The following is a 25,878-nucleotide window of genomic DNA, read 5'->3' on the forward strand; positions in this document are numbered from 1 at the left end:
CACTGTAGAACCCTTGCTGTAAAAAGCCAGCAAATAAAAACGAGATTAATTACTATGTGCCAGTTTTCAACTATAGCCCATGTTAGTGGATTGCATCTCCTGTATCCAAAGCATTCTGAAAATAATGAAAATCCTGATAAAAATCAAATCCTGAAATAAAATCTGTACAAACAACCTTTCCAGGGCATGTTCCCTATGTCAAAGCATTAAAAACAAACTCAAGGGGTAGCTCCATCTGTAAGGAGAGGAGCTCTTATTTGTAATATTGATGAATCTTTTCTTTAGTGATCAGTTGAAAGCAGGTGTCATGATCCAAAGCATTTAGTCACAGATCTTACTATACTTGTTAGTGGTAACTTGGAAAAACTTAGACTGTATTTCCAATGAACTTCTCAACCTATTTTTTCTGCTGGGTACAAATAATCACTGGTTATTCGCAGCTTGCTTACATAACAAGAAAAACATTTCCAAACCAAACTCTTTCTTCTCTCAAAACATCTGATGTAATTCCCAGAAACTGATGTACCACGTTGGAAATCAGATCCTGAGACACCACAGATGCTCTTACGAATGTGCTTTATTTTATGGCAGCCATTTTGCTTCTTTTGCATAGAATAATATCTCCATTTGAGAGGTCCTTTTCCCTGCCTAGAGTTACTAGGATGTTCTCCACTGAGGTTTCCATTACACCTCCAGAAGGATTGTTACACTGTACAGTTTCACTTTCAGGATTTTTTTCTTTTATTATGGCTGGAACCGTTTTTCCTAATTTACTGTGCTAAGTTTTGAATCCATATCCCCTCAGGTCACCAGAAACCACATATCTAACTTTCCTTCTATCAGTGTGTGACTCCATGTTTCCCCAGCCTCATGGCTGTTGATCATACAACCTTCTTAATCCTGCTTTCCCCTGGTTTGTCTTCTTAAATGATTTTACTTGGTCCTTGTATTTCTGATATTCTCCTCTGAGCTATTTCCCAGCAGTTTCCTGATTGCGAGGTGATTAGAGCCAGAGAAGTCTCATTAAGAAAAGCTCAATAACAAACTGTTCTATCTGTGTCATTGGGAAGTACTCATGTATGAGACCAACACAGGTGCAGGACTGTGAGCAGAGTCCTATGTATGTTCTTCTGGCAGGATTTGGGCCCTATGGACTGTTAGCAAAATGGTTTTAAACTTTGCAAGGTAGACTATCAGAAAAGTTTGGTTTTGTTTTGGATTTTTTAGGGTGGGGGGAGGGGTTGTGTGCTTGTTTTTGGTTTTGGTTTGGGTGTTTTGTTGTTTTGTTTTTTTTTTTTTAATAGAAAAAAAAATCTTCTTTTATCTTGTAGGTCTTAAAACTGAGTGGTGAAATTTCCTGTGAAAATGCTTAGATATTATCAAGAAATAAAACTCTAGCAAAATGAATTTCCTAAAAAGAAACAGAGAAAAAGGAGTAAAACACAGAAGAGTTGCAGGCTGGTTTTAATGTTTCTTGCTTAGTTCTATTGCAACAGTGTTTCCTGTCTTTTCTAAGAGATGCAAATTTCTACTCTGAGCATTCAGAGCTTGGTGCTGGACCACTGTTCCTTAGGAAAGTTATTATCAATGACTGAGATTTCTTTTTTCCCAAAGTTCAGCTTGTTGAACTCTGCTTTTATTTCCATGATGGATTTCCCCTTGGTCTCAGGGAGATACAGGTAGATGAAAATTGCTGAGAAAGCAAGGATTCCCAAAAAGATAAGGAAGCAGAAGGGTCCAAGGTTATCCTGCAAGCAGAAATGGGAGACACTGTAAGGAAAATAAGAATCTCATTTCTGTTTCCCTGCCCTTGAGTGCAAGTCTGTATCCAACTAATTAAAATTCAAAGGTGTGCTTAATACAGAGTCCAGGGTGGGTGTCAAACCAGGAGTTTCCACAGGCCACATCTGACCTGAGTCTAATTTCTGCTCCTCTGACAGGCCTGGGGGATTCCTCAGCAGGTTTGGTATTTGGACAGAGCTCTAAGCTTTGCATGTCATTGCAATTTATTGCTATTAATTTGCTCTCTGTCAGCACTCAGAAGTGGATTAGCTGTGAGGGAGGGATCTAGTTAGAGCCACTTACAACAATCAGTGGAAAAATCATCCCAAGTACAAACAGTCCCATCCAGTTGATGCAGCCAACAATCAGGAAGGCTGACGGTCTGAAGGACTGGCTGAAGATTTCAACCATGACAGATACAGTAGCTCCAGCTGAAAAAGAGAAGCAACACGCAAACCAGGTATACTTGCTTCCTTGTTGCTGCCAAAGCCCCTCACAATGGCAGTGGTAGAAAATAACAGACAGGCAGAATAGGTGGCCTGGTGGCAAGTGGCCTTTGCTATGAGGGTGAAAGACCTTGATTCTGGAAAAGGACTACAGCTGCTTATTTAATTTTCTCTTGTACATACTGGAATCCTTTTTCTGGTGCCAGTGGATCTGTGCAGTTCTGTATTGCACTGGTAGCAATTATTGGTGTAGTAATTTGTAAAATGAGCTTCCCTTTTGGCTCCTGTGGTCAGTTCCACCTGAAGCATGTTGCTAGGCATAAAGCTTTACTAAGTTAATGAGGATGGTTACTATAACACACATGGCAATGCCTAGAATCCTGGGTTTAGAGGAGTATTTAAAAAATGGTCAGAAATTTCTCAAACCCTCTGGAGAAGATGATACTCTATTTTAAATTATTCAATCCTGTGATCAGCAATAACATTCAAGGTGTCTGTATCCATTTCCTGACCCCTACTTTTACAGGTCTCCCCTTTTTTCCTTAATTTCCAGAACTTTTTACTGTGGGACTAATCTGTTCTTCCTCTGCCAGTTGTGTCACTAACCAGTAGGATACAAAATTTCCTGCCATTGTTGCTGTTGATATACTCACATGGTCCAATTCCATAGAAGGTAACGAATAGGAAGATCAAGATGACACTGAAGTAATGCATCCAGAAAAACTGGTGCTAAAAGTGAGAAACCAGTGATATCAAACCATTAGATAAATGTTGGAAAAACAGAGCTCTGTATTTTCTGCCACTCACTCAAGTTTTTCTGCATATCCTGTGAGGCAAGACCAGAAAGGTGGGCTGATGCTAAGTAGGCAGAAGGCTGTTGCCTCTTTACCTGCAGTGACAGGGTCATGGTGAGGAGTGCTAGCACAGAGCCCATCAGTGTGTATCCTCCCCATAGCAGCACCTTCCTGCCAAATCGGTCTATGAGGGTGCTCTGAAAAGCAGAAAACACAGGTCATAAATCCCAGTTCTCAAATGAAGTCATTCCTGCACAGATCTAGTCCAGAATATCAGAAAATTATTTTACAGAATAAAAATGAGTCTAAAGACATACAGTCATGCAATAACCTGGGGAAAGAGCTCTCTCTTATCCTGCATGTGGTTTTACAGAAGCAGGAAGATGTGTGTTAGGTTATGCAAATCTGCCCTGAGCACAGTTATAAGTAAGGAAAGTACAACTGTTGACTAAGTGAAATTTTTCCATCAAACTCAAGTCTGAAAAGACTTACACACAGTATAGAGGATAAGCATTCACACAATCCAACTCCCAGGGACACGTATGGGATAAGGTATTCTTCAAATTTGGCTGTGTGAAATACTTCAAAAGAATAGAAGTATATCTGAAAAACGCAGAGAAGAAATGCACCTGTGAAAAAAGTGTTGCAATTGTGATGCAGTTCTAATCTGGCATAATAACATGGATTTGGAGGGGTTTGTAACACTGCCTAGTGTTGTCGCTTGCTCTGGGGATAAAGAGAGCACTCAACTGCATTGATTCCACAGAGCTGCAAGGTCGTCATGACAATAATCAAAATGTAGAGTTGCCAGCGCAAAGACCGCTCTTTTATTAATTCCAGGACACGCAAGGTTTTTGTGCTTGTCATTGCAACCTTCTCTTTCATAATGTCATCAATTTCTGCTTGATGGTCTCCTTCCCCCCAGAGCTTCCTGATGGCTGTTGGGGAGAAAAAGGGGAGTGGATTACTCTACCAGTATAGCTCCATCACAAGTGGTTACATTAAACATTTTAATCTGCCTGTCCATTGGCATAGGTGGTGGTTTGGTACTGTCTGCTCCTGGGGAAGTAGGCAAAAGGAAGAATTTTGTTTCACTGGGTTTTGGTATCACATGCTTCTAATTTGAGTTCACTTCATGTTGGGTTTAACCCCAGCTGCAACAAAGTACCATCTATCTGCTTACTTGCTCCCAGCTTCCCAGTGGGATGGGAAGGAGAATCAAAGAAAGGTAAAACTCATGGCTTGAGAGAAGAACAGATTAATATTTGAAGTAAAGTAAAATATAATGATGAGAATAATAATGAGGGTTGTTTTTTTAATAAGAAGAGGAATAAACCACAAGAAACATAAGTGACACACAATACAATTGCTCACCACCCACTGACTGATGCCCAGCTCATCCTCAAGCAGTGATCTGTGGCTCCCAGGCAACTCCCCACAGTTTATATATTAAGTATGATGTTCTATGGCATAGAATATCCCTTTAACTAACTTGGGTCAGCTGTCCTGCCTGTGCTCCCTCCCAGCTTCTTGTGCATCTGCTCACTGGCAGAGCATGGGAAACTGAAAAGTTCTTGATTAGAGTAAACACTGCTCAGCAACAGCTAAAACATCAGTGTTATCAACATTATTCTCTGACAACAGAGGAAACACTATTATACCAGCTACTAAGAAAAAAATTAAATCTATCCCAGCCAAAATCAGGAGACATAATTATAAATTAAGTAAACATTTAAGTACATTTTATTTAAAAGAGCTGTCTAAACCTTATCCTTTTAAAAATAATAAAGTAGTACCCGCTAAAGTGTGACATGTTAAACATGCCAGTACATTCCTATTTTTCCTGTCTTAACTGATTTGATCAGCCTGAATGAGGCCCCAGGTTAATACAGTGTATTGCCATAGGTGTCTCAGCTGTTTTATTTAGAGCTGCCTCTGCTATTCCTCCATGGCACTGCACCGTGCTGTAAATCTTTGCCCTTCTTTCTTGTCTGCTGCAGAGGCTGTCATTCTAACATATCAAATGAAGTGAAGTAAGTGTGGAAAGTAGACACTCTACCTTTCCTGCAGGCTTCCTCATTACCCTTCTGTATCAGGAGATAGGATGGTGAATCAGGGAAAAATGGGAGGATAGCCAGTTGAACCAATGCTGAAAGTCCACTAGATGCTAACAACCACGGCCACAAAGCTTCACTTCCTAAAATCTCCCTGAAAAGTGTATGTGAAACAAAAATATGCTGATATAATGGAATAAATGTTCAGGAAGTTTTTCTGAGTTATGAAAATTGCTTAGATTCCATTTGAGGGTGCAGTGGAGCAAAACTAGAAATTGATAATTTGCAAATTTCACAAATTTGGCTATTTTTATTTCTGACAATCTTAAAGGAATTATCTGGCATTTAAGAAAACTTACTAAGTATCATTAGGATCCAATGGAACATCTAGAGAACTTCTGAGACATATTTTACCAGGACATCTTGCTAAGACTTTTAATGTAAATGTAGTACATTTTGAAGGAAAACTCCTCTAATTGAAAGGATGTGGAGATAAGAAGAAATCAGATTCTGAGTAATTAATTTTCTGTCTCCTGTATGTAAAACTTTATGTTTGCATCAAATATGATCAAAACTTTTCCTCTGACATAAACTAAGGCCTGTTTTGGGGAAGGTGAGAGGGTTTCTTAGGCACAGATTAAGTTAGAGGGTGGGGTTACAGAAAGATTTCTATTACTTTTAGTTCAACCTGAGAGAAAGATTGGAAAATTTACCGTAGTCCAATAACCTGTCCCATGAATTTTCCTAGTGTCAGAAAAACAGCAACTGTGGAGTTGGTAAATCCACGCAGCTTCTTGGGTGAAATCTCTCCTACATACTGAGGATGTATATTGAGAGAAAAACCTTAAACACAGAAAAGGATAAATGACTGTTAAAAGATTTAGAAAAGCATAACTTCCTGACTACATCCTCTCTTACACTGTTCCCATTCACTCTGACATTTGGATTACAATTTCTTGCAAAAAGAATGGTGCCTTTAATTTCTATTAGGTGTCTAATGTATTTGCTTTAAAAGTCATTCTCCAAGAATGGTAACATCTGTAGAGACAATCCTGGCACAGCAAGGATGCTTGCAGTCTGTAGTGGCACAAGCACGTACCTGTACCAATGCCATAAAGAAAACGTCCAACCAGAATCATCTCAAAGGATTTGGCTGTTTTACTGAAGGCCATGAAAAGTGCAGCGATCAGCATGATCAGGTTGGTGCACATTTGGCACTTTTTTCTGAGGGAAAAAAAAACAACAAAAGAAGCCCATGAGAAATTAATTTGAAATGAGAACCCTTTGTACTCTTTTGACTGATCTTGCTGTGTGAGGATGCATAGAACAGCCATTGCTGGTTTGAGTAATGGCTGAAATAATTTTGATTTTGAATAGTCAAAATGATTCTTTAAAATTTCTAGGTCATTTAGATTTGAATTTATTCATATTTTTTTAGCTTAGAATTTAAACATTTGGAACACTTCATCAGCATTTCCACAGTACAAGTGAGGAAAGAGATCAAAGAATTGGCCCGTCCTGTGACCGAGATTTTTAAATGGCTGGAACTCCTTATAAAATGCCAGGTTGTTCCCCAGAAATAACCTGAGTCACTGGCTCCCATTCTGGAATGGCTCATATTAAAGACACTCTTGTCTAAATGGAAGTGATAGAAGGTGTTTTTAGAGACATATTTCAAAAGGCACTCTGTGTGAATTGTGGGCTGGGATGTTCACAGCACTGATGTATCAGACTCAAAGTCTTTTGCACTCACTTGTTTTGCCATGATGCTTGCTAGGCAAGAGTCCCCTTTCACACATTAAGGATTCACAGAGATCCTGTATTTGGAAGACTGTGATTCAGCAATTAGGTTACCAGGTGTTAAATAACCTATGGTAGAAGTGCATGATTTTGTTTCCAGTCTTGGGAGACCCTCTGAGCGTGGGATGAGGCAGTGTCCCACAAGAAATTTCTTGGGGGCACTTACCTGATAGGAAAGAACACAATTGCAGGCAGGCTAAGATGGTTTGTTGAGACCCATGAGGGGCCTCTGGATCAGTGGGTTGTGGAGCACATCTTTAAGTGGGTCACACCAAGTAGATATGTTTGCCAATTTCTCTGTAAATGAAATTAGTGGTGTTACACACAAAGCACTGAGAACAGAGTAGACTGGTAGGAATCCTTTCTCCATCCAGTGGGAAAGATAGTTTGGAACTGACTTTCAACAAAATGGACTGCCAAGAACAGAGAAAAATTCTCTTGGAGAATTTATGTTGGTGCCAATTGTATCTTTACAGCATAGTTACAGGCAATTTATTTTTTCCTATTCTCTTCACATTTTCATCAGATTAGATCTGAATATTTAATATAATTCCATCACCCCAAAATGAGTGTATTTAAATGGAAATCTGTCTTTTCTTTGACACTTAAGGATATCTTCCACACAGTGATTTCCAGGTGGCTAGAGTAACTGTGCATTGTGTTGCAAAACAAGACACACAGCTCTTTTCTGGGGGGTTGTAAAGTTTGGGGGATCTTGAGTCATAGGCGATCTTGAAGAGAACATGAGGCAGGTACACTATTCTGCTACTCCCAGAGGCACTGATCAGTGATGTGATGATGAATGCAACCTTTACAGAAACACAGTTCACTGGGGAGGCAGATGCAGAAGAAAGACTGCTTGCTACTTGGAAGAGGTGAGTGTACTAACAAACCCAAGCAGTTGCCTTCCATCAGGCTGCTTCAACCAAAAAAGGAGAGTTTTGTGTGTTTGCCTTGGTATTTCCCTGTACTTTCTGGCTATTGAGCTGTACAAGATGCACTTACTTCCTATATCTTGTAGTCAGGTAGCCACAGCAGAGGCTCCCCAGGAGTCCTCCAATCCCATAAACAGACACAATGAAGGACCACAACAGCATGATTGTCTCAGGATGGAGAGGAGAGCCATGTCGCTCTGTCCAGGTTTCATTAATAAACTTCCTGATGTGCTGAAAAAGAAAACGAGATTTGACTGGATAATGGGTATAAAATCCCATTATTAGTCTTATTTAGCTGTTGTACTTCAGGTGTAGCCTGTGCTTCTAATATACTGAACTAATTTTGAGACTAACTTTCTTAGTAAAACAAGTTAGCTGAAATCACAGTGCAAACCCTCGAGCTTGTATCAGTAAGGAAGCTTCCTGGGAAGCATGATAAAAGCACATTTTCTGCCTGCCTTTGGAGGCTTGTGTGCTACATGGTAAGAAGGTATTTAAAACAGAAAATGCTTTAAGGAGAAAAAGTACTCTACACGTTTGATGTTACTGTTAGCCAAAGAAAAGGCATCTATATCAATGCATCAGCTGAATGCTCAGTAAATTTGAGATTTGTGAGAGCCTGAAGAGCTCAGGCTTTTCATTTAGTGTTTTCAAATGTAGGGAGATGGCTACTTACCACAGAAGGATAGTTGATGACAGAAATGTGAAATCCATATGGGAAACTACCACCAATTCCCAGCACTAAGATCATTTGAACTAGTCCCTGGAACTGAACCTGCAAAGCAAAAATGAAATGCTCCATCAGCTTCTCATTTGTTTTCTTGAGGTATCTGTTGCCACTGGTCATCCATCCTGTTTCCAAGTGCCTACAAGGCTAGGTGTAGTTATCCTTAAACAGTTAAGAAGGTACCCAGCAAACGAAACCCAGGACAATTGTGATTTTAGCCCCATCAGGATCTGTGCAGGGTTCTTTGGGGTTTAACTGTCTCTTCCTTTTTAGTCAGCACATCACAGGCCAGGACAGTAGCATCACCTCTGTAGAGAGTGTGTTCTGTGTTCTTTTCATGTCACATACTAACTTCATGAGCTCACAGCTTTTTGGAGATCGGTGCCTGGATAAAGAGGAGCTGGTAAAAAATGCAGTCAGTCAGGAATAAAGTAATGCAAATGTGAGTAGTGCTGGGCTGGGAGATACTTAGGAAAACATTCCTTTACTTGTTCTTAGGTCCATATTTCAAGAGCCTGTGACTTAATTAGTCCACAGCTGGATTCCAAAAGTTATTACATGACAAGAATCAATAGGCTGTGACAAGAAGACTCTGAATTTCCTTACAGGTGCTGTCCCAAATGCAATGGATTTCCTAATTGGCAAAAGCATCAAACAAATGACGAACTCACCCTCTCACTCTTCATTTTCTATTCTGTATAATAGACATACAAATTAACAATTTTGATATTTAAAAAGGAAAGTAAAATAGTTTCTTCCTGGCAGTTGTGAAATAGAGCAAGAAATGCTTGTCACTTCTTCCCTTTTTAAGACTTCATTAATGATATTAAGTATCTTTGTATGAAATGAGGGAAGTCAATTATGTTAATGCGTATGTCATGATTTCTTAGTCTTTTGAAGTACAGTTAATCTATTCCTTACTTTGGGAAGTTATCAGAGCACTCACTAATTAGTATTGTTTTCAGTAATTCACAAGACAACAGTAAAGTAGCATTGTGAGTGCTGCAACTGCCAGACTTTTATTTCATTTTATTTTATTTTACTTTATTTTACTTTATTTTATTTTATTTTAAATGTTGTTGCATTAAACAGACCATGCAACATGATTTTCATGGCCCCAAGCCGCATTGTTCTTGTTGATGTTTAAACACAGAGAACAGAAAGATGTTCTCTGTACCAAAAGAGTTTACAATCTTTAAGTAATCTGGATTTTTAGTATGATGTTAGTTTTGTCTTTTATAAGTCAGAACACTGAGAAAAAGTGAGCAGATACTCACCAGCTCAGAGAAAAAGGTGGCCATCTCCTATGAAAAAGCTGATTCGTGCTGCTTACTATGACCTGCTAAAAGAACCAAATGTTCACATTATGCAATAGCAGTGTCCGTGAACTAGTCCCACGTTATTGAAGTTAAATTTTACTTCAGAGGTTTTTGAGTTAATGATACATATTTCAGCTGTTGTACAAAGTTTAGAATTGTTGGATTAAATATTTCAACCAGTGGTTGTGTCCAGCCCAGTAAACAGGATGGTTTCCCTTGTGGGGAACCTGTATATTTCATGAGCCCTGTCTTGTGCTAGGGGCCAGGGAACTGAGACACCAATTCTAAACAGAATTTCAATGATCATGATCATAACTTGCTTAGTTTTCAGTACAAGCTGAGAAGCATGAAGGCAAAGTTATCTGTTGGGAATTTAGATGGGGCTTGAACAGTGAACTATAGGACTTTGATATATAATAGGAAAGAGCAATTCTCCCTTCATGTGACGGCAACTGGAGCACATGGTAACTTAATCATTACTTAAAGGAATTGAAATGCTCCATCATTTTGGAATGAGACGCAATATGAAACAAATTACACAGTGGCACACCAGGCTTGAGCAGCTACATATTTAATAGTAGGTGATTTTCGTTGCTAGGAGAGAAAGATTCAACCTTATGCAGTTTTGTCTGGCATTTCTGTTAGCTGGCGTCTTTGAAGAAAAAAGGAAATGCATTGAAGCTGTCCTTTAACTTACATAGCTGGATTGATGTCTCTCCCTTCAGACAGAAAATTCCCAAGCTTTAACTTCATTTATTGCAGAATTAGGAGGGGTTTGTATGTATTAAGTTGGTAAATGGCTTATTGATCATTTGCCATTTACACTTCAGTTAAAGAAAAGGATAAAGAGATCATAAAGAGCTTACTGTATTGGATGCCAGTAGTTGTATTTGATAGAAAATACATGACATGCAAAGTATTCTGTAGCTAATGTCTGGATTGTAGCAGGTAGCACCACCTGACCACTTGTCCCATCATTATGTGGTCCTTACCATGAAGCTTTGTTAGTGTGTGCTGAGAGTTCATAGCATTTTCTTTTTCCAGATTTGGTTCTTCAGCAGATAAGATGTTGGAGCACAAACAAGACTGTAGACTGGCCCTTTGATGCTAAGAATTAATTTCCTTTTCTGTAAAGTCATACAAAATTGAAACAACCAAATGTGCATCTGACAAAGGAAGGAAATGCCATGTTAGCTGCTAGTATCTGCCTTGCTTGGATGATATTGGGGAAAGACAGAAGCAAGCAATAATACATAGGTACAAGTGTGGGTCATTCCTTCAAACAATGCACATATTTCCTTATGTTCTACTTAACTCACTTCTATTTAGTATACTTTATGCATATAGTTACTTCTGTTCTTTGCCCTTGTACCTTAACTTCGGATTCCTATTTTGATAGGTTAAGAGTCTTCCTCCTGTAATGCTCTTTATGCCTAATGTCTTTTGCATTTGCATTGATTGGTTGCTGTGGTGCTTCTGTGCTCTTATTACTTGCACTGTGTTGAGGCCACCTTCATTAGATATGCTAATTAGTGCTAATTATGATATTATGCTAATATCATAATTAGTGCTAACAAGTTGTTAACAGATATCTTACAGATACCCTGTAGTTCTAATTGTGATCAGGATAGGAAATCTTACAACATCAGGTAATTTACCTTGCAGTTTTACGGTCACATGTAACACACATGCAAAGCTGTGCTAATCTTCCTTAATACAGGCTGGCTAGACCAGGTGTATGGGTTTTGTGTGTAGCTGACAGCAGATCCAGTTTGTAAGTGTTTATATTTGCCCCAGTTAGAGCCAGTATTTGAGACATATCTTACCTATCAGCTAATATCTCTGGCAGAAAATGTCCATGTAGTGTTCCCAAAGCTCCTGTATGGCTGTATTCTTTATCACCTCCCATGTGTAGTTGAACTACCTTTTTGCTGTTTCATTCCTTGACCAGGCGGTTACCAGAATACAGTTCTTGCTCCACTGAGCACAGGCGAAGGCTGACCTGTGCTCCTAATAGCTGTTCCGCTTTGTTGTCACATTAATGTTGCATAGGGCATCTGCTCGCTTCTTGTGAAGATCTTATGGGAAAGGCTTTCCTAATGACATCTAATGAATAACTGAGATCAGAGAAGTGGCTCACTAGAGAGTCACTCCAGCAATGCTATACAATAGCATTCTGCTTACATTTCCAAATAATTCAGGTGCTGTTGTAATGGAATGAAGGATGTTTTCAGCATGACTGGTTAGGAAAAGAGAATTCTGTTCTGCAGTTGTTGAGATTTCCTTTTGATATTAGCAATTGTCTCCAAATGACTGTCATGTCTTTATCATGTTATATGTATATGGAACACTACAAAATTATTGAGCTTTTCTGACTTTAAGTCTTGTAGTGAGAAATCTTAAGTGCCCCTCAATCCTAAAGACAAAGGAATAATGAAAAACCCTGATCATGGGAGGGTAAGCACACCAATAACTTTTTAGTAGTTGGGTGTTCCTAAGGGAGATCCTGTTGTTAGGAAGGAAATATTTATGGAGGCCAGAAGTTTTATCGCAAGGCAATTTGCCATCTTTATTATGTTTAACATTTCCGGTTAAAAATAAGCAACAGTTATGATGAATAATTGAATTCATATTTTGAATTACATTATTGAAGTAAATATGCCTGTCAGAGCAATACCACAGATTTTAAATTGTTTAGTGTGCTCCACTGTGAGCCTTTGTTTTATTCATGTTCTTCCTAATAGTATTACTTTGCTACCAGGACTGTGTGAAGGAAATGCATGCAATATTAGACACTTTATAAAGAAAGGAAAAGTCCCATGAGTTTGAACAGTTAAAAAAATAAATCTGGTGAAATGAATCCATGTGGTACTTCACAAGGTCACACTATCCTGTAAGGCCTACAAACAAGGAATTTCTCTCCTATTTCACTGAGCTTTTTCTTGAATCTGTACCTTAGCCAGAGATGGCAAGCCAAGAACATCACTATTCTGATTTCAGGGTTGTAAAAACACAGAAATCAGAGGGAGAGACTGGGGATCACAGGTATTCCCTTTCTCTGTGGTCAACAGAGTGTTTATCAGTTCTACATGTACTTTCAGTGTGTATGAGTTGCTGTCTTGAGAAGAGATTTACACCTCAGCATGTTAAGCCAAAATGCTTGTAATTCACGTGAGTCTATCCTGTTAAGATCAGCCATCATCCTTTTTCTAAACTGCCCAGGATGGAGTGCTTGAGAAAGGTTCTGGTTGGGCAAAATGGGAGCCTTATAAGTGACAGATGCAATAGCTGACAGTCCACTTAGACCAACTTCTAGTCCGAAAACAATTGTCTGTTTTTTCCCTTCATTTTAAGATAGCCTTACTGCCTACAACAGCTGGTCAGAGCCTGGTGCAGAAGGTGTAGTCCTCTGTGACATGGTTCGGAGTTGTTGGAATATACTTCTTTCTAAAGTTTAACTTATTGAATTCTTCTGTGATTTCCACAATTGATTTCCCTTTCGTTTCTGGAAGGAACAGATGAATAATTGTCCCTGAAGTGAAAATTACTACCATAAAGATGAGGAAGCAGAAGTGCTTGAGTTTTTCCTGCAGGGAAAAGCAGAGTAAGAAAGAGAGCAATATCAGCATGTCTTTTCTTTTGCACTTTCTTTGCACAGTGTTTGTATTTGGGTCCCAAAGTACTTTGAATTGGGCAAGGAGCTCTTTGCATTTTGACCTTTGACAAATATTTCAGTCTGAATAAGTATCTTGAGCAAATCAGAGCCCTTCCATTGCAGAAGTGGACTTGGGAGAGCAGATGCCAAGACCCCTCTAGACTGACATGGCACTGGCATTTCGTGCTGCTCTTCTTCTTGCTCCAGGGGCCAACTCAAGCTTAGTGCCTATTGAAGTATCCCAGGGAAGGTGACTCACCACAATGAAGGGGAAGGTTGTTCCGATCACAAAGACGCCCAGCCAGTTGAGAATGGCGCCGATCACAAAGGCAGATGGTCTGCATGAGAACTTGAAAATTTCAACCCTAACGGAAACTGTGGCACCAGCTGAAAGACGAAGCACAATAAGAATGATGTATGTTGCTCTGTTTTAGAAAAGAAAATGTTTGTGTCATTTTATAAACTGCTACACATCAGGTTTGTAAAGTGATCCAATGTTCAAATACATTTCTTGTGGAGATTCAAGAGTGAAATAGTTAACACGTGAGGAAGTCTGACATATTCTTGTGAAAGAAGCTGTGTAAGGGTAGAATTACTATTATTTCTAACAAGAATTCCCAGGATGGTACTGCTAGATCACCAATGAGTGATCTTCCTAGATTCACTTCCTGGTTATTTCAGTCATGTTTTGGAGTCACAGGACATTGGCAGCTTTCAGTTAAGAAAATAATTCAACCCTACTGTATGGGAAGGCAAATATTTTGAAAGTGAATAGGCTTTTAATAATATTTTTAAAGAGGAGCAGGTTTTGCACTGCTGAATATGTGAGACAAGTGGTGATATTGTAGAGCACTGGATTTTAAAGAACTCTTACTTTTCTTTTTCTCTTTCTTTTTTTTATGAGTATTAAAAAACCCCAAACAAACACATCTGCTTTTGCTCTATTTTTGCTGTATTTTTCCAGTGAGTAATTTCTGCTGTGTTCTTTTCCTCTTGTTAGCAAAACACGAATCTGATGGCATTGAAATTTATGGCCAATGATTGGACCCATAATGTTTAAATGACTACAAGAGGAGGTTAAATTAATTTACTTATGCTAAACATTATGCAAGATCATGCAAGATTTTCCTAGCCATATTAATAACTCCCCTGACTCTATTTCTTCTGAATGAGCACTTACCCGGCCCAACTCCAAAGACAATTGCGAACAAGATAATCAGACAAAGGCTGCAGTATGGCATCCAGAAATACCAGTCCTGGGGAAAAAATCCAATGCATAACAAACTTTGAGTGAAATCTGTTAATAGGTGAGAAGTGCTGCTTGTTTTCCAACACTGTAACCACAAGAGAAAACATACAATGTGTGGGAAGTGGCAGAGAAATGTGAGTGCTTTTTCCCGTGGATGGAGCAGTGAGGTTTTTATTAGGTGAGCAGAGAAGCAGGTTTGCTTGTGCAGAGCAACTGTTAAGCTTGGAAGCTTTCATTTAAGTCTGAATAGTACTTTTCCACCCTGTCTTCCTTTCTTCTTGACCCCACAGTGTTTTTCCCAAGCCTTTGAGATATGGGAAGGCCAAATCACTTTTGTTAATGATAGGTCCAATAACTGGTACTGAAAAGGAACTTTTCTGGATCTTAGGCTTCAGTATGTGAAACCTCAGTGCTTCAGGAAAAGATTTCGCTCTATGTTTGAGATCCGTCATGAACGAAACAAAAATGGAAGTCTGCTGCCACCTTGCTTCAAGGCTAGTTTTACAGTACTAGCTGTAGAGTAGCTCTTGGATGAATATTTGTTAACCCGGGAGATTTGCTTATGAAGAAGCAACAGCAATGACAAAAGTGTTACAGAGATGAACCAGTTTCAAGTCTGTGAACAGATATGTGCATCGCCATATATTCTGAAGCAAAGTTAAATTTCAAATTAACTGATAAAAAGAGCTTGGGGTTTTGTTGTTACTCATTAGAAACTGTGTTACTAGAAAGGGCCATTTTCCTAGGACTGTCTTTTGCTCTGTGCTGGCCAGTGTTTGGTGCTTGCAGTCCGATGAATTCACTAATCAGTGCTAGTTTCCCTGTTTTTTATGTGCTCCTTGCTGCACTTGTGAGATCACACTGGAAGGCAGGAATAGAAGAGAGTACTTGCTGAGAGATGATTTGATCCTATAGATACGCTTGATTTTTAGGATATTTCCCTTCCAGAAGGTAAGCTGTTAACACAACAGTTATTTTGGCACTTCTAAGCCTCACTTTCCTTTCTCGGTAGCATAGTCCTGCCTGTGAGCAGTAGTTAGAATAATCTGCCATGAGAAGAATTTTCTTACCTGTAGTGAGAGAGTCACAGTGATAGCAGCTAGCAATGAGCCCATGATAAAATAACCTCCTCTTAGAAGCACTTTCCTGCCCAGTCGCTCAATGATGGAGCTCTGAAGGACAGAATCACACTGGTATCAGTACCAGAAGAGCAACTTGAGACCCATTCCCAAAGTCATGTCACTTACACAGACTGCAGTAGCTAAGAGTTCAGAGAGTCCAACAGAGAGGGTCATATAGGAGATCATTCTTTCATCAAAGCCAGCTGCCTGGAGGACTTCAAAAGTATAAAAATAAATCTGGAAGAAAACCCCGTAAAACAGTAAGAGAAGAAATTAATTGATTTCTTACCTGTACCTGTGTGACACTGCCCTGGACAGGAGCTGCTAACCAAGCAGCATGCAGCTCCACTTTGGAATCTAGATCTCTGCACTCTGGATCTAGAATTCTGCAGTCTTTTTAATAGTATTCACTTTATTGGTGGACAAAGCCATTAAAAATTAAATTAATTAATTCGTTTAGTAAAGATGAAATGCTGGGCTTGAAGGACCTGCAGCTGCTGCAGAGTACTTAGGTTTGCAGAGTCCTCCTTTAGGAGCTTTCAGAAGTAGCCAGGTGTATCGTCTCTTCTGGAGCCCATCCAGAACCATAACTGTAGGATATTCTCAAGAAGAAGAGTGTGGGTGATGGAGTTGTGAGGAGCCTGATGTTTCCTTTAGATCAATAGGTGTTTTGAGACTTTAAGGGGGAAATACACTCAACTGCATTGATGCCACATAGCTGAACTGTGGTGGTCAGAACAACTATCATGTACAGCTGCCAACGGAAAGCTGGTTCTTTCATTAGCTCCAGGACACTCAAGATCTTGGTGTTTTTCATTGTTGCCTTCTCTTTCATGAAGTCATCAATCTCTGCTTGGTGATGGCCTTCACCCCAAAGCTGCCTTATGGCTGTGGAGGAGAAGGAGAGCGAGATCTGCCATGTTAATTCGTCTCTGTTATTTGCTGCCTAAGGAGTTTGGTGAGTAGGTGATTCAAGTGTCTGGCAGCACAGAATGCATGGGCTGTGGCTGTGGTGTGAACCAGAGATGTCCTATAGGGTCTTCCAGAGCCCTAATCCCCTCCTGCACAGAGGGACCTGTTGTGACAGAGGGGCCTAGTGAGGTGCACAATGACTCCCTCCCTGCCGTGGGGTCCATTTTTCTCCCTTCCTCTTTCTCTCAGGGTATGAACAGGGTACCCAGCAAACAACCAGAGCTAAGGGGTGCTCTGTGGAGGCCTTCAGTGCAAACAGCCATGTATCATCTACCATTTATTATTTATCATAATTTGTCATCAGACTGACAGTACAGGTGGTGTCAGCTGAATGCCAAAGGTTTTGTAATACAGAACTGTAGAAGGAAGCAGTTTCATGTTCTGTGTGGGGACAATAACAAAAGTACACTTAGTAGGTGTCCACAGAGTTGTCTTGGAAATGAGCAGGGAGAAACTTTGTCCTGTGTATTTTTTCCGTATGGGGAGATCAAGCGTCACAAAACAATTGGAAGTGAAGTGGTGAACTGGAGCCCTTGGTTACCTTTTTTGCAGCCTTCCTGGTCTCCTTTATGCATGAGGAGATATGCTGGGGACTCAGGGAAGAAAGGCAGAGTGACCAACTGGACCAGTGCTGGAAATCCACAGGAGGCCATCAGCAAGGGCCATAGGTACTGGCTGCCTAGTAGCTCCCTGGTGGGAATGTAAGTTCATTCCATCGGTTTTGAGGAAAGGAATGGATGGAAAAGCAGAGGAAGAAGCAAAAGGTAGAGGGGATCCAGAAATTAAGTGGGTGCAAAATCAATTGTATTCTACCTTTGTCCTGTAATCTGCCCTATGGCTTTTCCCAGAGACCAAAAGAAAGAGGAAGTAGAGTTTGCAAATCCACGTAGCTTCTTAGGGGAAATTTCTCCAACATATTGATGATGTAGAGGAACACAAAGACCTTGGGGTGAGGAGAGAATTGTGGGAGAGAAGAAAGAAGACATTCACAGCCACTGGAAACAAAATTGCATGTAAATAATGAAGCAGGACAGAATACAGCTGCCTCATGCACTGAATTGTTTCTTATACCTCAACCCACATAGGAGATTTTCAGTACTAGATTTTCTAACCCTTTCTGCAGAAGTATTTGGTCCTCTTTACATAGAGTAGATTTCTGATCTGAAGAAATAGACAGTTTTCCTTTTAGGGTAAACTGCCAGCATAGTATCTCTTGTAACACTCAGTATATTTTAAAGAGGGCAGAGAATGCAAGTGCTAAATAGCTAAACACCCTGTAGTAATATTTAATAGGCTTGTTGTTAACTTACATCATCTCAACCTTTTCTGACATAATGCTGTAGAATAGTTGTAAGGTAGATCCATAACAGATTAAAATACACAGTGCTATACTCAACATTGATTTGTACATGATTTAGGGGAGACTCAAGTATTCCTTTTCTACTGTCCAGCAATAATTTTGCTGATTTCAGGTAGAGTTGGTGTTTCCAGCTATATGTGAAGTACTTAATAACTCAGACATGCTGAAAACTAGTCTGGGAACAAGAGCTTTTTCCTAATGTGGTGGTCACAGACCCTTTTATCTGTTTTGAAAGCAACATGTTCTCTTGGCTTTGTTTCATGGTAAAGCAATGCAGATGTCCAAGCTCTTTAACAAAAATAAGGTTTTTGCATGAGGCACCATACATATTCTAGACCATAGCAGGGCCCCTGTGGGTGAGTAGCTCTCAAAATACAACTGTAGTCCTTCCAATACAACTGTATGTCAGAGAAACAATATAAAAAATATGGTTATTTGAAAATAGACATTAATTTCTACTGAAATAGGTTAAAATAGGCACCCCTGTGAATATCTAAACTGAATGGGAAAGTATCTTTTTGTGTAGGAGACAAATCCAAGGCATACTGATGCCAGCACAGGGTGGTTTTGCTGTACGTGGAATTAATTACTGGCAGGAGTTACTTTGCTTGATTATGCCCAGCTTTTTGTACTAACCCCAAGGAATTACTGCTTTGAAGCAGGTTGAGTACCCTTGCAGAACATTCCTGATACATGTAAGACTCAAAATTGAATGGCTGTAGCCTTGAACAGACTGATTCTCTGGAGTCTTATGGGAATACCAGATTGAAACCATATACTATGTAATTCAGGACTGTTAATTAAAATTCAGATAATATTATACATATTTCTCCATCAGTAAATAAACCCTTTGTTTCATATTGTACCAAAACTTTCCTGATAGCTCTGAATATTTATACACTTGGCAAAGCTGAATTTCATTTTAGTGAAATTAGTAGTAATCATACTATTTGTTGCTGGATGTTATAGAAGATCTTCTGCCAAGGGGTCACTGCCTTTAATATTTTATTTTCTTAGTGCAGGATTATTATTTACTCTGAATAAAGATGTAAAATATGGTGAGATCCTGCTGACCTGTGGGAGAAATCACTTACCTGCACTTACTCCACACAGGAAGCGTCCAATCAGAATCATCTCAAAGGACTGGGCTATTTTACTGCATCCCATGATAGATGCTGACGTTATCATCAGTACATTGGTGCACAGGAGACATTTCTTTCTGTAAGTGCAAGAAAGAAAAAAGAGTTTTCATAAATCAGAAGGGAAATGGCACTTAAGCTCCTGGCATATAGGATGTCTTGGGTGAATTTGGCTTGCTAGTTTTGTGGCATGTGCGGTCCAGGACAAAATAATCCCATCCACACTGTTGGCACTAGATATTGTGGACTCACTATTGGCACTAGATACTGCGGACTCACTATTGGCACTAGATACTGTGGACTCACTGTGTGCCTTGGCACATGGCTAGACCTGGGACTCTGTGAATGCTTCTAGGTTTCGTAACTGAGAAAAGTCTTAAAGCTTTTCTGCACGTGAAAATCCATCATGGAACACATTTATATAGCATTTAGGAGCATCTCAATGCTGCTGTATGTTCTATCTTCAGCCAGGGGGCTGCCTTTCCTCTGTGCAGAGACTAACCCAACCTGAGTAACTGTCTGGTGTGACAGGCTGGCAGCACAGTCGATTAGCCCGTGCCACAGGACAAGGGCAAGAAACATCAAAGTCTGTTGACACCACTGCTGAAGCTGCTGCATGTCTACAGGCATGTCTAAGCCTAACAGTCTGTCTCATGTTTAAAACCTCAACTGTCATTTCCTTAATCAAGATTCAATTGACAAATTGTCTTTAAACATACGTACTTGCCATATTTGACCATCAGGTATCTAGTTCCTGAAGAACCCAAGAGACCTCCTATACCATAGATAGACACGGTGATAGACCACAGGAACAAGAGGTTATCCTGATGGATGGGGTATCCATATCGCTCCAGCCAAGTTTCATTAATGAAAGCCTTAACATGCTGAGGCACAAAAAAGAATTTTCACTAACAATACCTGTGACTCCAGTGCATGCATTATATTTAGAACACAATTTTGTTGCTTCAGCTTAAGTAACTTTTCATATAGACTCTAAAAGCATAGCTAACAGATGTAGCATAATGGAGTATGCTGTGTTAATTTTGCCATGAAAAGAAGTTAATTCTTTGGGTGTTTTTGTCCTTGAAATCTGACAAGCTGAAGCACAGACTTGTACTGAAGAACAGTGTGAACAGCCCTGTAAATTCTGCAGGTGTATGATGGCCTTGCTCTCACATACATGCCAATAACACCAGGTTACACAGTGACTGTTCAGTGCAGCTTCTAAATACTTTCTGAGTCAGAACTTAGTGTTCTGAAGCCTGAAAATAGCACTTTTCCCATAAGGTGATCTCTACAACATAATAATGTCTTCCCTCTAGACCCCAGTATCTCAAAAGGAAGTTCTACCTTTGTTCAGTGGAGAGAAGCAGACATTTTTCTAGAACATGGTTCACTTGATCTGTTCTATTTGTCTGTGAAGATGGGTAACTATAACATTATCAAGTGGAACTACTGAAGTAGGCTTATACCTACATGTAAAATACAGATGTGCTACAGGTTTATAGGGAAGACAGATGCCACCTCAGTGTGTGTCTTCTGAGGAATAGTTGTATTAACAGCAACTTGCAGATGTCTCTCTTTTTTCCTATCTTCAGAAGTTTGATATGTTCTGCTTTACACAATAGCATAGCAATGGGAATGAAGCATGAGAGGAGAATACTATGATGAAACCCTTGCTGACTGCCAGAGAGAAGCATCCTTAAACAGAAATGTAGACTCAGAGCTGCTGTTAACCAGTGTGCCATGTGCCTACCTGAGACACATAGGTGATTGTAGAAATTTGAAAGCCAATTTGGAATGTCCCCCCGATCCCGAGGACGGTGAGCATCTGAAAGAAACCCTGGTACTGTACCTGCAGAGGTAGAACAAAATTTTAAGCTTGTAGCTATGTCAGACTGTTCTTGCAATGTGTCTCACTCTCCAGCAGCATCTCATTTGCTCAAGGGGCTTGAAGGTAGGAAAGTTTCCTCTGCTTGTCCTGGTGTGAGGCATACATCCCTCTGTGATTTCCCAACATCCGATTCAAGGAAATGCAGCCTTTAGCTATGGAAACCATTACATTTCCCTCCCCTCCTCTACCATCAGTCAACAGAGTAGCAAGGTCATTCCACACTTCAGGGCTAATACACGTGAGAGTGCTTTTGGGGAGGGAAGTCTTATTTCCTCTCTGCTATCTGGATAGTGGCCAGGCTACCTGTGCTCACAGCAGTGACCGGGCCATCTGTACCCAGACCTTTCCTGCCTTACCTGGGATAGTAGCTGCTGTGCCAGACACTTTCCAGGCCCTTGAATAGTGGGCAGTCTTTCCTCTATTCAAGTTTTGCATTAAAGCTGTTGTCAGTTCTGAGCTCTTGCCCCACCTGCCTGTCTCAAGCCACATGGTCATGTTAATCTTTTGGAAGATTTGAGAACAGGCATCCCACTTTAGTTTTCTTTTTCTGGTTGATTACGGGTCTGAGAATACACAGCCAGTACTGCTCTTAGGTTTACCCTACAGCAGCCTTTACAGCAGCACACAGTGAATATGCTGTGAATGAATGAAAAATGGTCTGCCTTTCAGAGGTGTTATATTCCTCTTTCCTGCATGAGAGGTTAAGTGTGCCCCAGCAAGAGCTGAGAGCTATTTCTCAGAGAGACTTTGTCCTACTTGGAAGTGCCTCACTGGTGTATGAGGCAGCAACTGGTTCAAGACTCAGCCACAGCCAGGATATAAATGTTGCAGATTCCCACAAACATCCCTGTTAAGATGCCCCAGCTGCTGATATGCTGTCCAGTTTCCTACCTTTCAAAATCTCTGCCTGCCATCTCCTGGGCTAAATTCATGCTATATCTTACAACATTCTTTTTTCAGCAGGTAAGCAAAGCAAAATATGTTTGAAGGTAAGCAAAGATTTTCCAGTGAATGAAAACATTTAAGAAACATTAACATGTTGATGAAATGTGGCAAAGATGGATGGCAGAGCATATGGAATGCATTAATACCTCAAAACAGTGGTCAGAACCACTTCCAAGATGATTTTAGTGAATAGGAGCCTTGTTTTTACTGAAATACTGATTTTGTTTTCTTTGAGACACCAGTAGTGTATAAAAATGTCCCACATTTTTGTATATTTGTAAATACCCCATCAAGCACTTACCAGGTCTGATAGAAAGCCGGTCATCTCTGTCTAGGGGCTGGCTGTCCAGTGTGTGATGTGTCTTTGTCATCGCAAGCTTCATCTGCCTCCTGCCTGCTGGTGTGGCAGTGGGCATTTGGCTTCAGGGACCAGAGTTAAATTTTTACTATTTCCTCTTCAGTCACTTACTCTCACTTCAACTGGCCAAAGTTAACACTGATGGATTAAACATTTCGGGACGTAATTTCATCTAGTCCAACTAGGGGGAAAGTTTCGAAAGGCAGGAAGTTTGCAGCTGGGGGGTGGTGAGGTTTTTGGAAAGGGAAAGGAGAACAATCCAGGCAAAAAAAATCAAAACAGTTTTCCAGGAACAGTAAAAGACTCTACTTCTATGATGCAGACCAATGAGTATATCTGCTATAACCTGCACAAAGCAAAAAGCAACTTCACAAGGTTTAGGTATTGCTATTTATTATTAAGTAAAATATGTGATGTTCCATTTCAGATTAATTAGTATACTAAATATAATTTATTAGATGAAAATGAGGCAAATTTCAAAGCCTAATTCTGCTGTTATGGTTTTCTGTACCAGATAGACTGTTTTGAGGAAGGGTGTTTCTTCTCTGGTGTTTATGTCAGGCAGGTGTGGTAAAAAGGCAGTAAGAGACTTTGTGTCCTGGCAAGGGCTTTTGAAATAGAACATCTAGTCCTGAAGGCTCTGCTTAGAGCAGCCCGTAACTAAGACCTACTTACTCATGACAGTAATCAAAGAAGGTAAAAATGCCTTAATGAGTTAGGATGGGACAACTGGGATCTTAATCCCCCAGGTTTCAGCTTTCACACAGATTAACTCCAAAATCAGTGTTGCAGCCACTGAAAAAGTCACCTTCGGTTCCCAGTGGTTCATCTCCTGTGAAGTGAAGCTCAAACTATAGCTCTACATGGCTTCTGATAGAGACAGCACTTGAAAGAAAGAGCCCAGAGCTTTCATGTGTGGTTGATGCTCTGAGCTGTTCTTGCTTTCAGAGGCCTCTGCTTGCTCTTACTCATGCCAGAGGACATCCGTCTGCCCCCAGGGCTTGGGGGCAGAGCAGATGGGGCAATAGGGTTGTACTGAAGCCATCAGTAAATGCTCAAGCTCATCCTCAGGACTTGTATCGTCAGTTCTTGTAACACAGAATGCAATTATTTACAGAGGGTTTACTGCAAATACTATGAGTCTAAAGAAATGAGAAAAAAATTGTGTTAATAATAAAACCTTGGTGGCTTGTGTAATTCCAACTATTGCCTATATAACTGCATAGCAAGCAACTGCTGTTTATCCTGGCTTGCAATAGCATTTAGAATGATTTGGCATTTCTGTATTTTCTCTTTAACACCAGTGATTGTAACAGTTGGATTGTACAAAAATTAGTCAATATCATAATTATTGACCATTTACTGTTTCAAAATGTTAATGATCCCTTTTTACTATATATTTTTTCTCTGATTATGAGGGTTATGTCAGAAAACACAATGAGACAAAATCTTGCATTGGAAACAATGGACTGCATGTGTGATACCACCTCTAATTGAAGCACTGGTTAGCAAGGAACTGGGGTACATTTCTACCAGTGTCTTGTCCTGTTTGGTGATTGTTGAGAAAATGCTTCTTTTCAAGAATGGGTTTGAAATAGAAAATGTCCTTTTAAAAGCTTTTCACATGCTTTTAACAGCAAGAAACTGCTATCATTTTAGTTTCCATCCTGGATATCATCTCGTGCAAGTTATCTGTGGTCCAGAAAAAGAAGAGATACACCTTTCATCGTCATCTAGTGTTGGACCTGTAGAAGTGAAAATAGAGGTGTTCATGCTGGTGAATTTCCTGAGGGAGATGAAGAAGTTCACATGAAGCTTTTTCCTTTCTCTTTCACTATTTCTAGAGCTATTTTAGCCTCACTGTGTCCAGGCAGGCCCAAGAAAAGAGACAAAAATATGGGATGAGATGTTTTCTAGCCAGTTTTATTAGCTCATCTGACAACAGCTACCAAAGCTATAATATTTACAGAACATAACCTCCTTTAGGCAGGTACAAGCATACTCTGACACACTAATGGTAATGCCACTGTTTGTATTCAGTTCTGTCAGATGACAGGTGCAGCCTCATAACAGTGAGTTTGGCCTGTACTAAAATAAGTGAGGCAGGATGGCACCTGAATTGACAACTTCTTTTTAAAGATGTCAGTCACAGCAATGACACTGAAGTTGTAGTACAAAGATGAGAAAGCTAAAAGAAAAAAGCTTAGTTTCGTTGTTTCATCTCTCCTTTTGAGTAAAAGATAGTGAGGGTGAATAACCGAAAAAAATTGAAATCTTGCTTGGAGAAGTATGAGAAAGAGAGGCCTTGGCATGGGGTTAAAACAATGTGTAAACCTTAATAGTGTCAGGTTAATCATATACTCTCTGGTTTATCAGTACGTGTAAGAGGTGCAGCTATAGTAAGCATTTGGGAGAACAGGCCTTTTGGTGTTTGGTACATTGGATTTGTGCAGCCTGGGAAGATGAATGCTTGAGATGGAAAGGTTTGTTAAAGCCATGAAGGAGTGAAGGTGCGCAGCAAGACTACCTGTGAAGGACTGACTTCTTGCAGGAGACACTGGAGCTGTATCAGAGGCAACATGGGTGGACTTCCTAAGAGAGGGACAGAGGGATCCAAGGCTTGTGCTTTGAAACCTGACATGGTACTGGGTGACAGGGATGAACAGTCCCTCTGCAAAGTTCCAGCTATGCTTCTGCTGAGATCAGTTCCTTCAAAAGCACCAGCAAAGACAAAGGGACACTGACCAATGTTACAAGAGAAAATTCTCTCTTCTGTATGTGCAGGAAGGTTGGGACTCCTGATAAGAAGATATGAAAAAGAGAAAATCAGAGAGAAGGAACTGACAAGTGAAAGTGGAAGTTACCATAACAGAACACACTATTGATCTGGTACAGTACCAATAGTGAACACTGGTCCTGTTGTTCCATATGTCTGTTTACTTAGCTAAAGCTCCATGGCTTTAATGTCTGTTCAGCACAGTTGAGAAGTACTACCACTTGCAAGTGCACCATCTTGTGAAATTTGTGCCAGCTGGGAAAGAACAACGTGGAAGAAGAGAAATGTTATATTTGTGTTCTGTTTGGTCTTATGCTGATTTTATTTTCAAACAGTCAACTCAGGCATTAGAAATTCCCTTCTGCAACATTGTCAGGGAAGCTGCAAGCTGTATGGCAGCACTGCTGCAGAGAGGGTGGGGGAAGAGAGCATGGTGGCAACAAAAAGCATCAGATTTCATCCTGTATACAGGCAGCACCTTGGTAGTCATTTTGGAATCAAATATATGAGGGGGGCACAGGAGCTGTTGTGGGCAGGTCAACAAGAAGATAG

At 40.1% G+C, this 25,878-nt stretch overlaps 2 protein-coding genes across 8 annotated transcripts; both read right to left on the minus strand.

The window, feature by feature from the left end:
* Positions 1–1,458: 1,458 nt before the first annotated feature.
* LOC133221660 (solute carrier family 2, facilitated glucose transporter member 11-like) lies at positions 1,459–9,971 on the minus strand. Of its 5 annotated transcripts, none has more exons than XM_061370751.1 (12): positions 9,816–9,971; positions 8,488–8,586; positions 7,882–8,042; positions 6,176–6,300; positions 5,790–5,919; positions 5,082–5,230; positions 3,773–3,960; positions 3,515–3,625; positions 3,118–3,219; positions 2,882–2,957; positions 2,086–2,213; positions 1,459–1,748 (listed from the first exon to the last, which is right to left on the minus strand). In XM_061370751.1, exons 1-12 carry the CDS (start codon positions 9,837–9,839, stop codon positions 1,542–1,544), a joined length of 1,500 nt encoding a protein of 499 aa, XP_061226735.1. In that variant the 5' UTR covers positions 9,840–9,971; the 3' UTR covers positions 1,459–1,541. The 5 variants fall into 5 exon arrangements, with proteins under 5 accessions (XP_061226735.1, XP_061226738.1, XP_061226736.1 ...); XM_061370754.1 differs by lacking the exons at positions 8,488–8,586; positions 9,816–9,971 and adding exons at positions 6,830–6,893; positions 7,043–7,173 and having other exon boundaries at positions 7,882–8,016; XM_061370752.1 differs by lacking the exon at positions 3,515–3,625.
* Positions 9,972–10,838: 867 nt separating this feature from the next.
* LOC133221663 (solute carrier family 2, facilitated glucose transporter member 11-like) lies at positions 10,839–22,632 on the minus strand. 3 transcript variants are annotated; one of them, XM_061370759.1, is made up of 12 exons: positions 22,494–22,632; positions 21,110–21,208; positions 20,077–20,237; positions 19,309–19,433; positions 17,668–17,797; positions 17,396–17,544; positions 16,583–16,770; positions 16,009–16,119; positions 15,832–15,933; positions 14,693–14,768; positions 13,772–13,899; positions 10,839–10,984 (listed from the first exon to the last, which is right to left on the minus strand). In XM_061370759.1, the coding sequence occupies exons 1-12, from the start codon at positions 22,515–22,517 to the stop codon at positions 10,880–10,882; spliced, it is 1,398 nt and encodes a 465-aa protein (XP_061226743.1). In that variant the 5' UTR covers positions 22,518–22,632; the 3' UTR covers positions 10,839–10,879. The 3 variants fall into 3 exon arrangements, with proteins under 3 accessions (XP_061226743.1, XP_061226741.1, XP_061226744.1); XM_061370757.1 differs by lacking the exon at positions 10,839–10,984 and adding an exon at positions 12,765–13,444; XM_061370760.1 differs by lacking the exon at positions 10,839–10,984 and adding an exon at positions 13,291–13,389.
* Positions 22,633–25,878: the final 3,246 nt, after the last annotated feature.

The sequence above is a fragment of the Neopsephotus bourkii genome, unplaced genomic scaffold, assembly GCF_033783945.1.
Source record: "Neopsephotus bourkii isolate Nb327-2 ecotype Australia unplaced genomic scaffold, CSIRO-AGI_Nbou_v1 NB_1542, whole genome shotgun sequence".
Taxonomy (NCBI): domain Eukaryota; kingdom Metazoa; phylum Chordata; class Aves; order Psittaciformes; family Psittacidae; genus Neopsephotus; species Neopsephotus bourkii.

Bases quoted from the DNA above. Each gene is read 5' to 3' on its own strand.
- LOC133221660 (XM_061370750.1), bottom strand. From the start codon at position 8,658: ATGACCAGTGGCAACAGATACCTCAAGAAAACAAATGAGAAGCTGATG. The intron at 3,626-3,772 runs GTTGAGTGCTCT...TGCGTTTTTCAG, and splicing joins AGCTCTGTGGAATCAATGCA to ATATACTTCTATTCTTTTGA. The intron at 1,749-2,085 runs GTAAGTGGCTCT...TTCTGCTTGCAG, and splicing joins TGATTTTTCCACTGATTGTT to GATAACCTTGGACCCTTCTG.
- LOC133221663 (XM_061370757.1), bottom strand. From the start codon at position 22,517: ATGACCGGCTTTCTATCAGACCTG. The intron at 16,120-16,582 runs GTTGAGTGTATT...GTTTTCTTCCAG, and splicing joins AGCTATGTGGCATCAATGCA to ATTTATTTTTATACTTTTGA. The intron at 13,900-14,692 runs GTAAGTGCTCAT...TTCGTCTTTCAG, and splicing joins TGTCTTTGGAGTTGGGCCGG to CTGGTGCCACAGTTTCCGTT.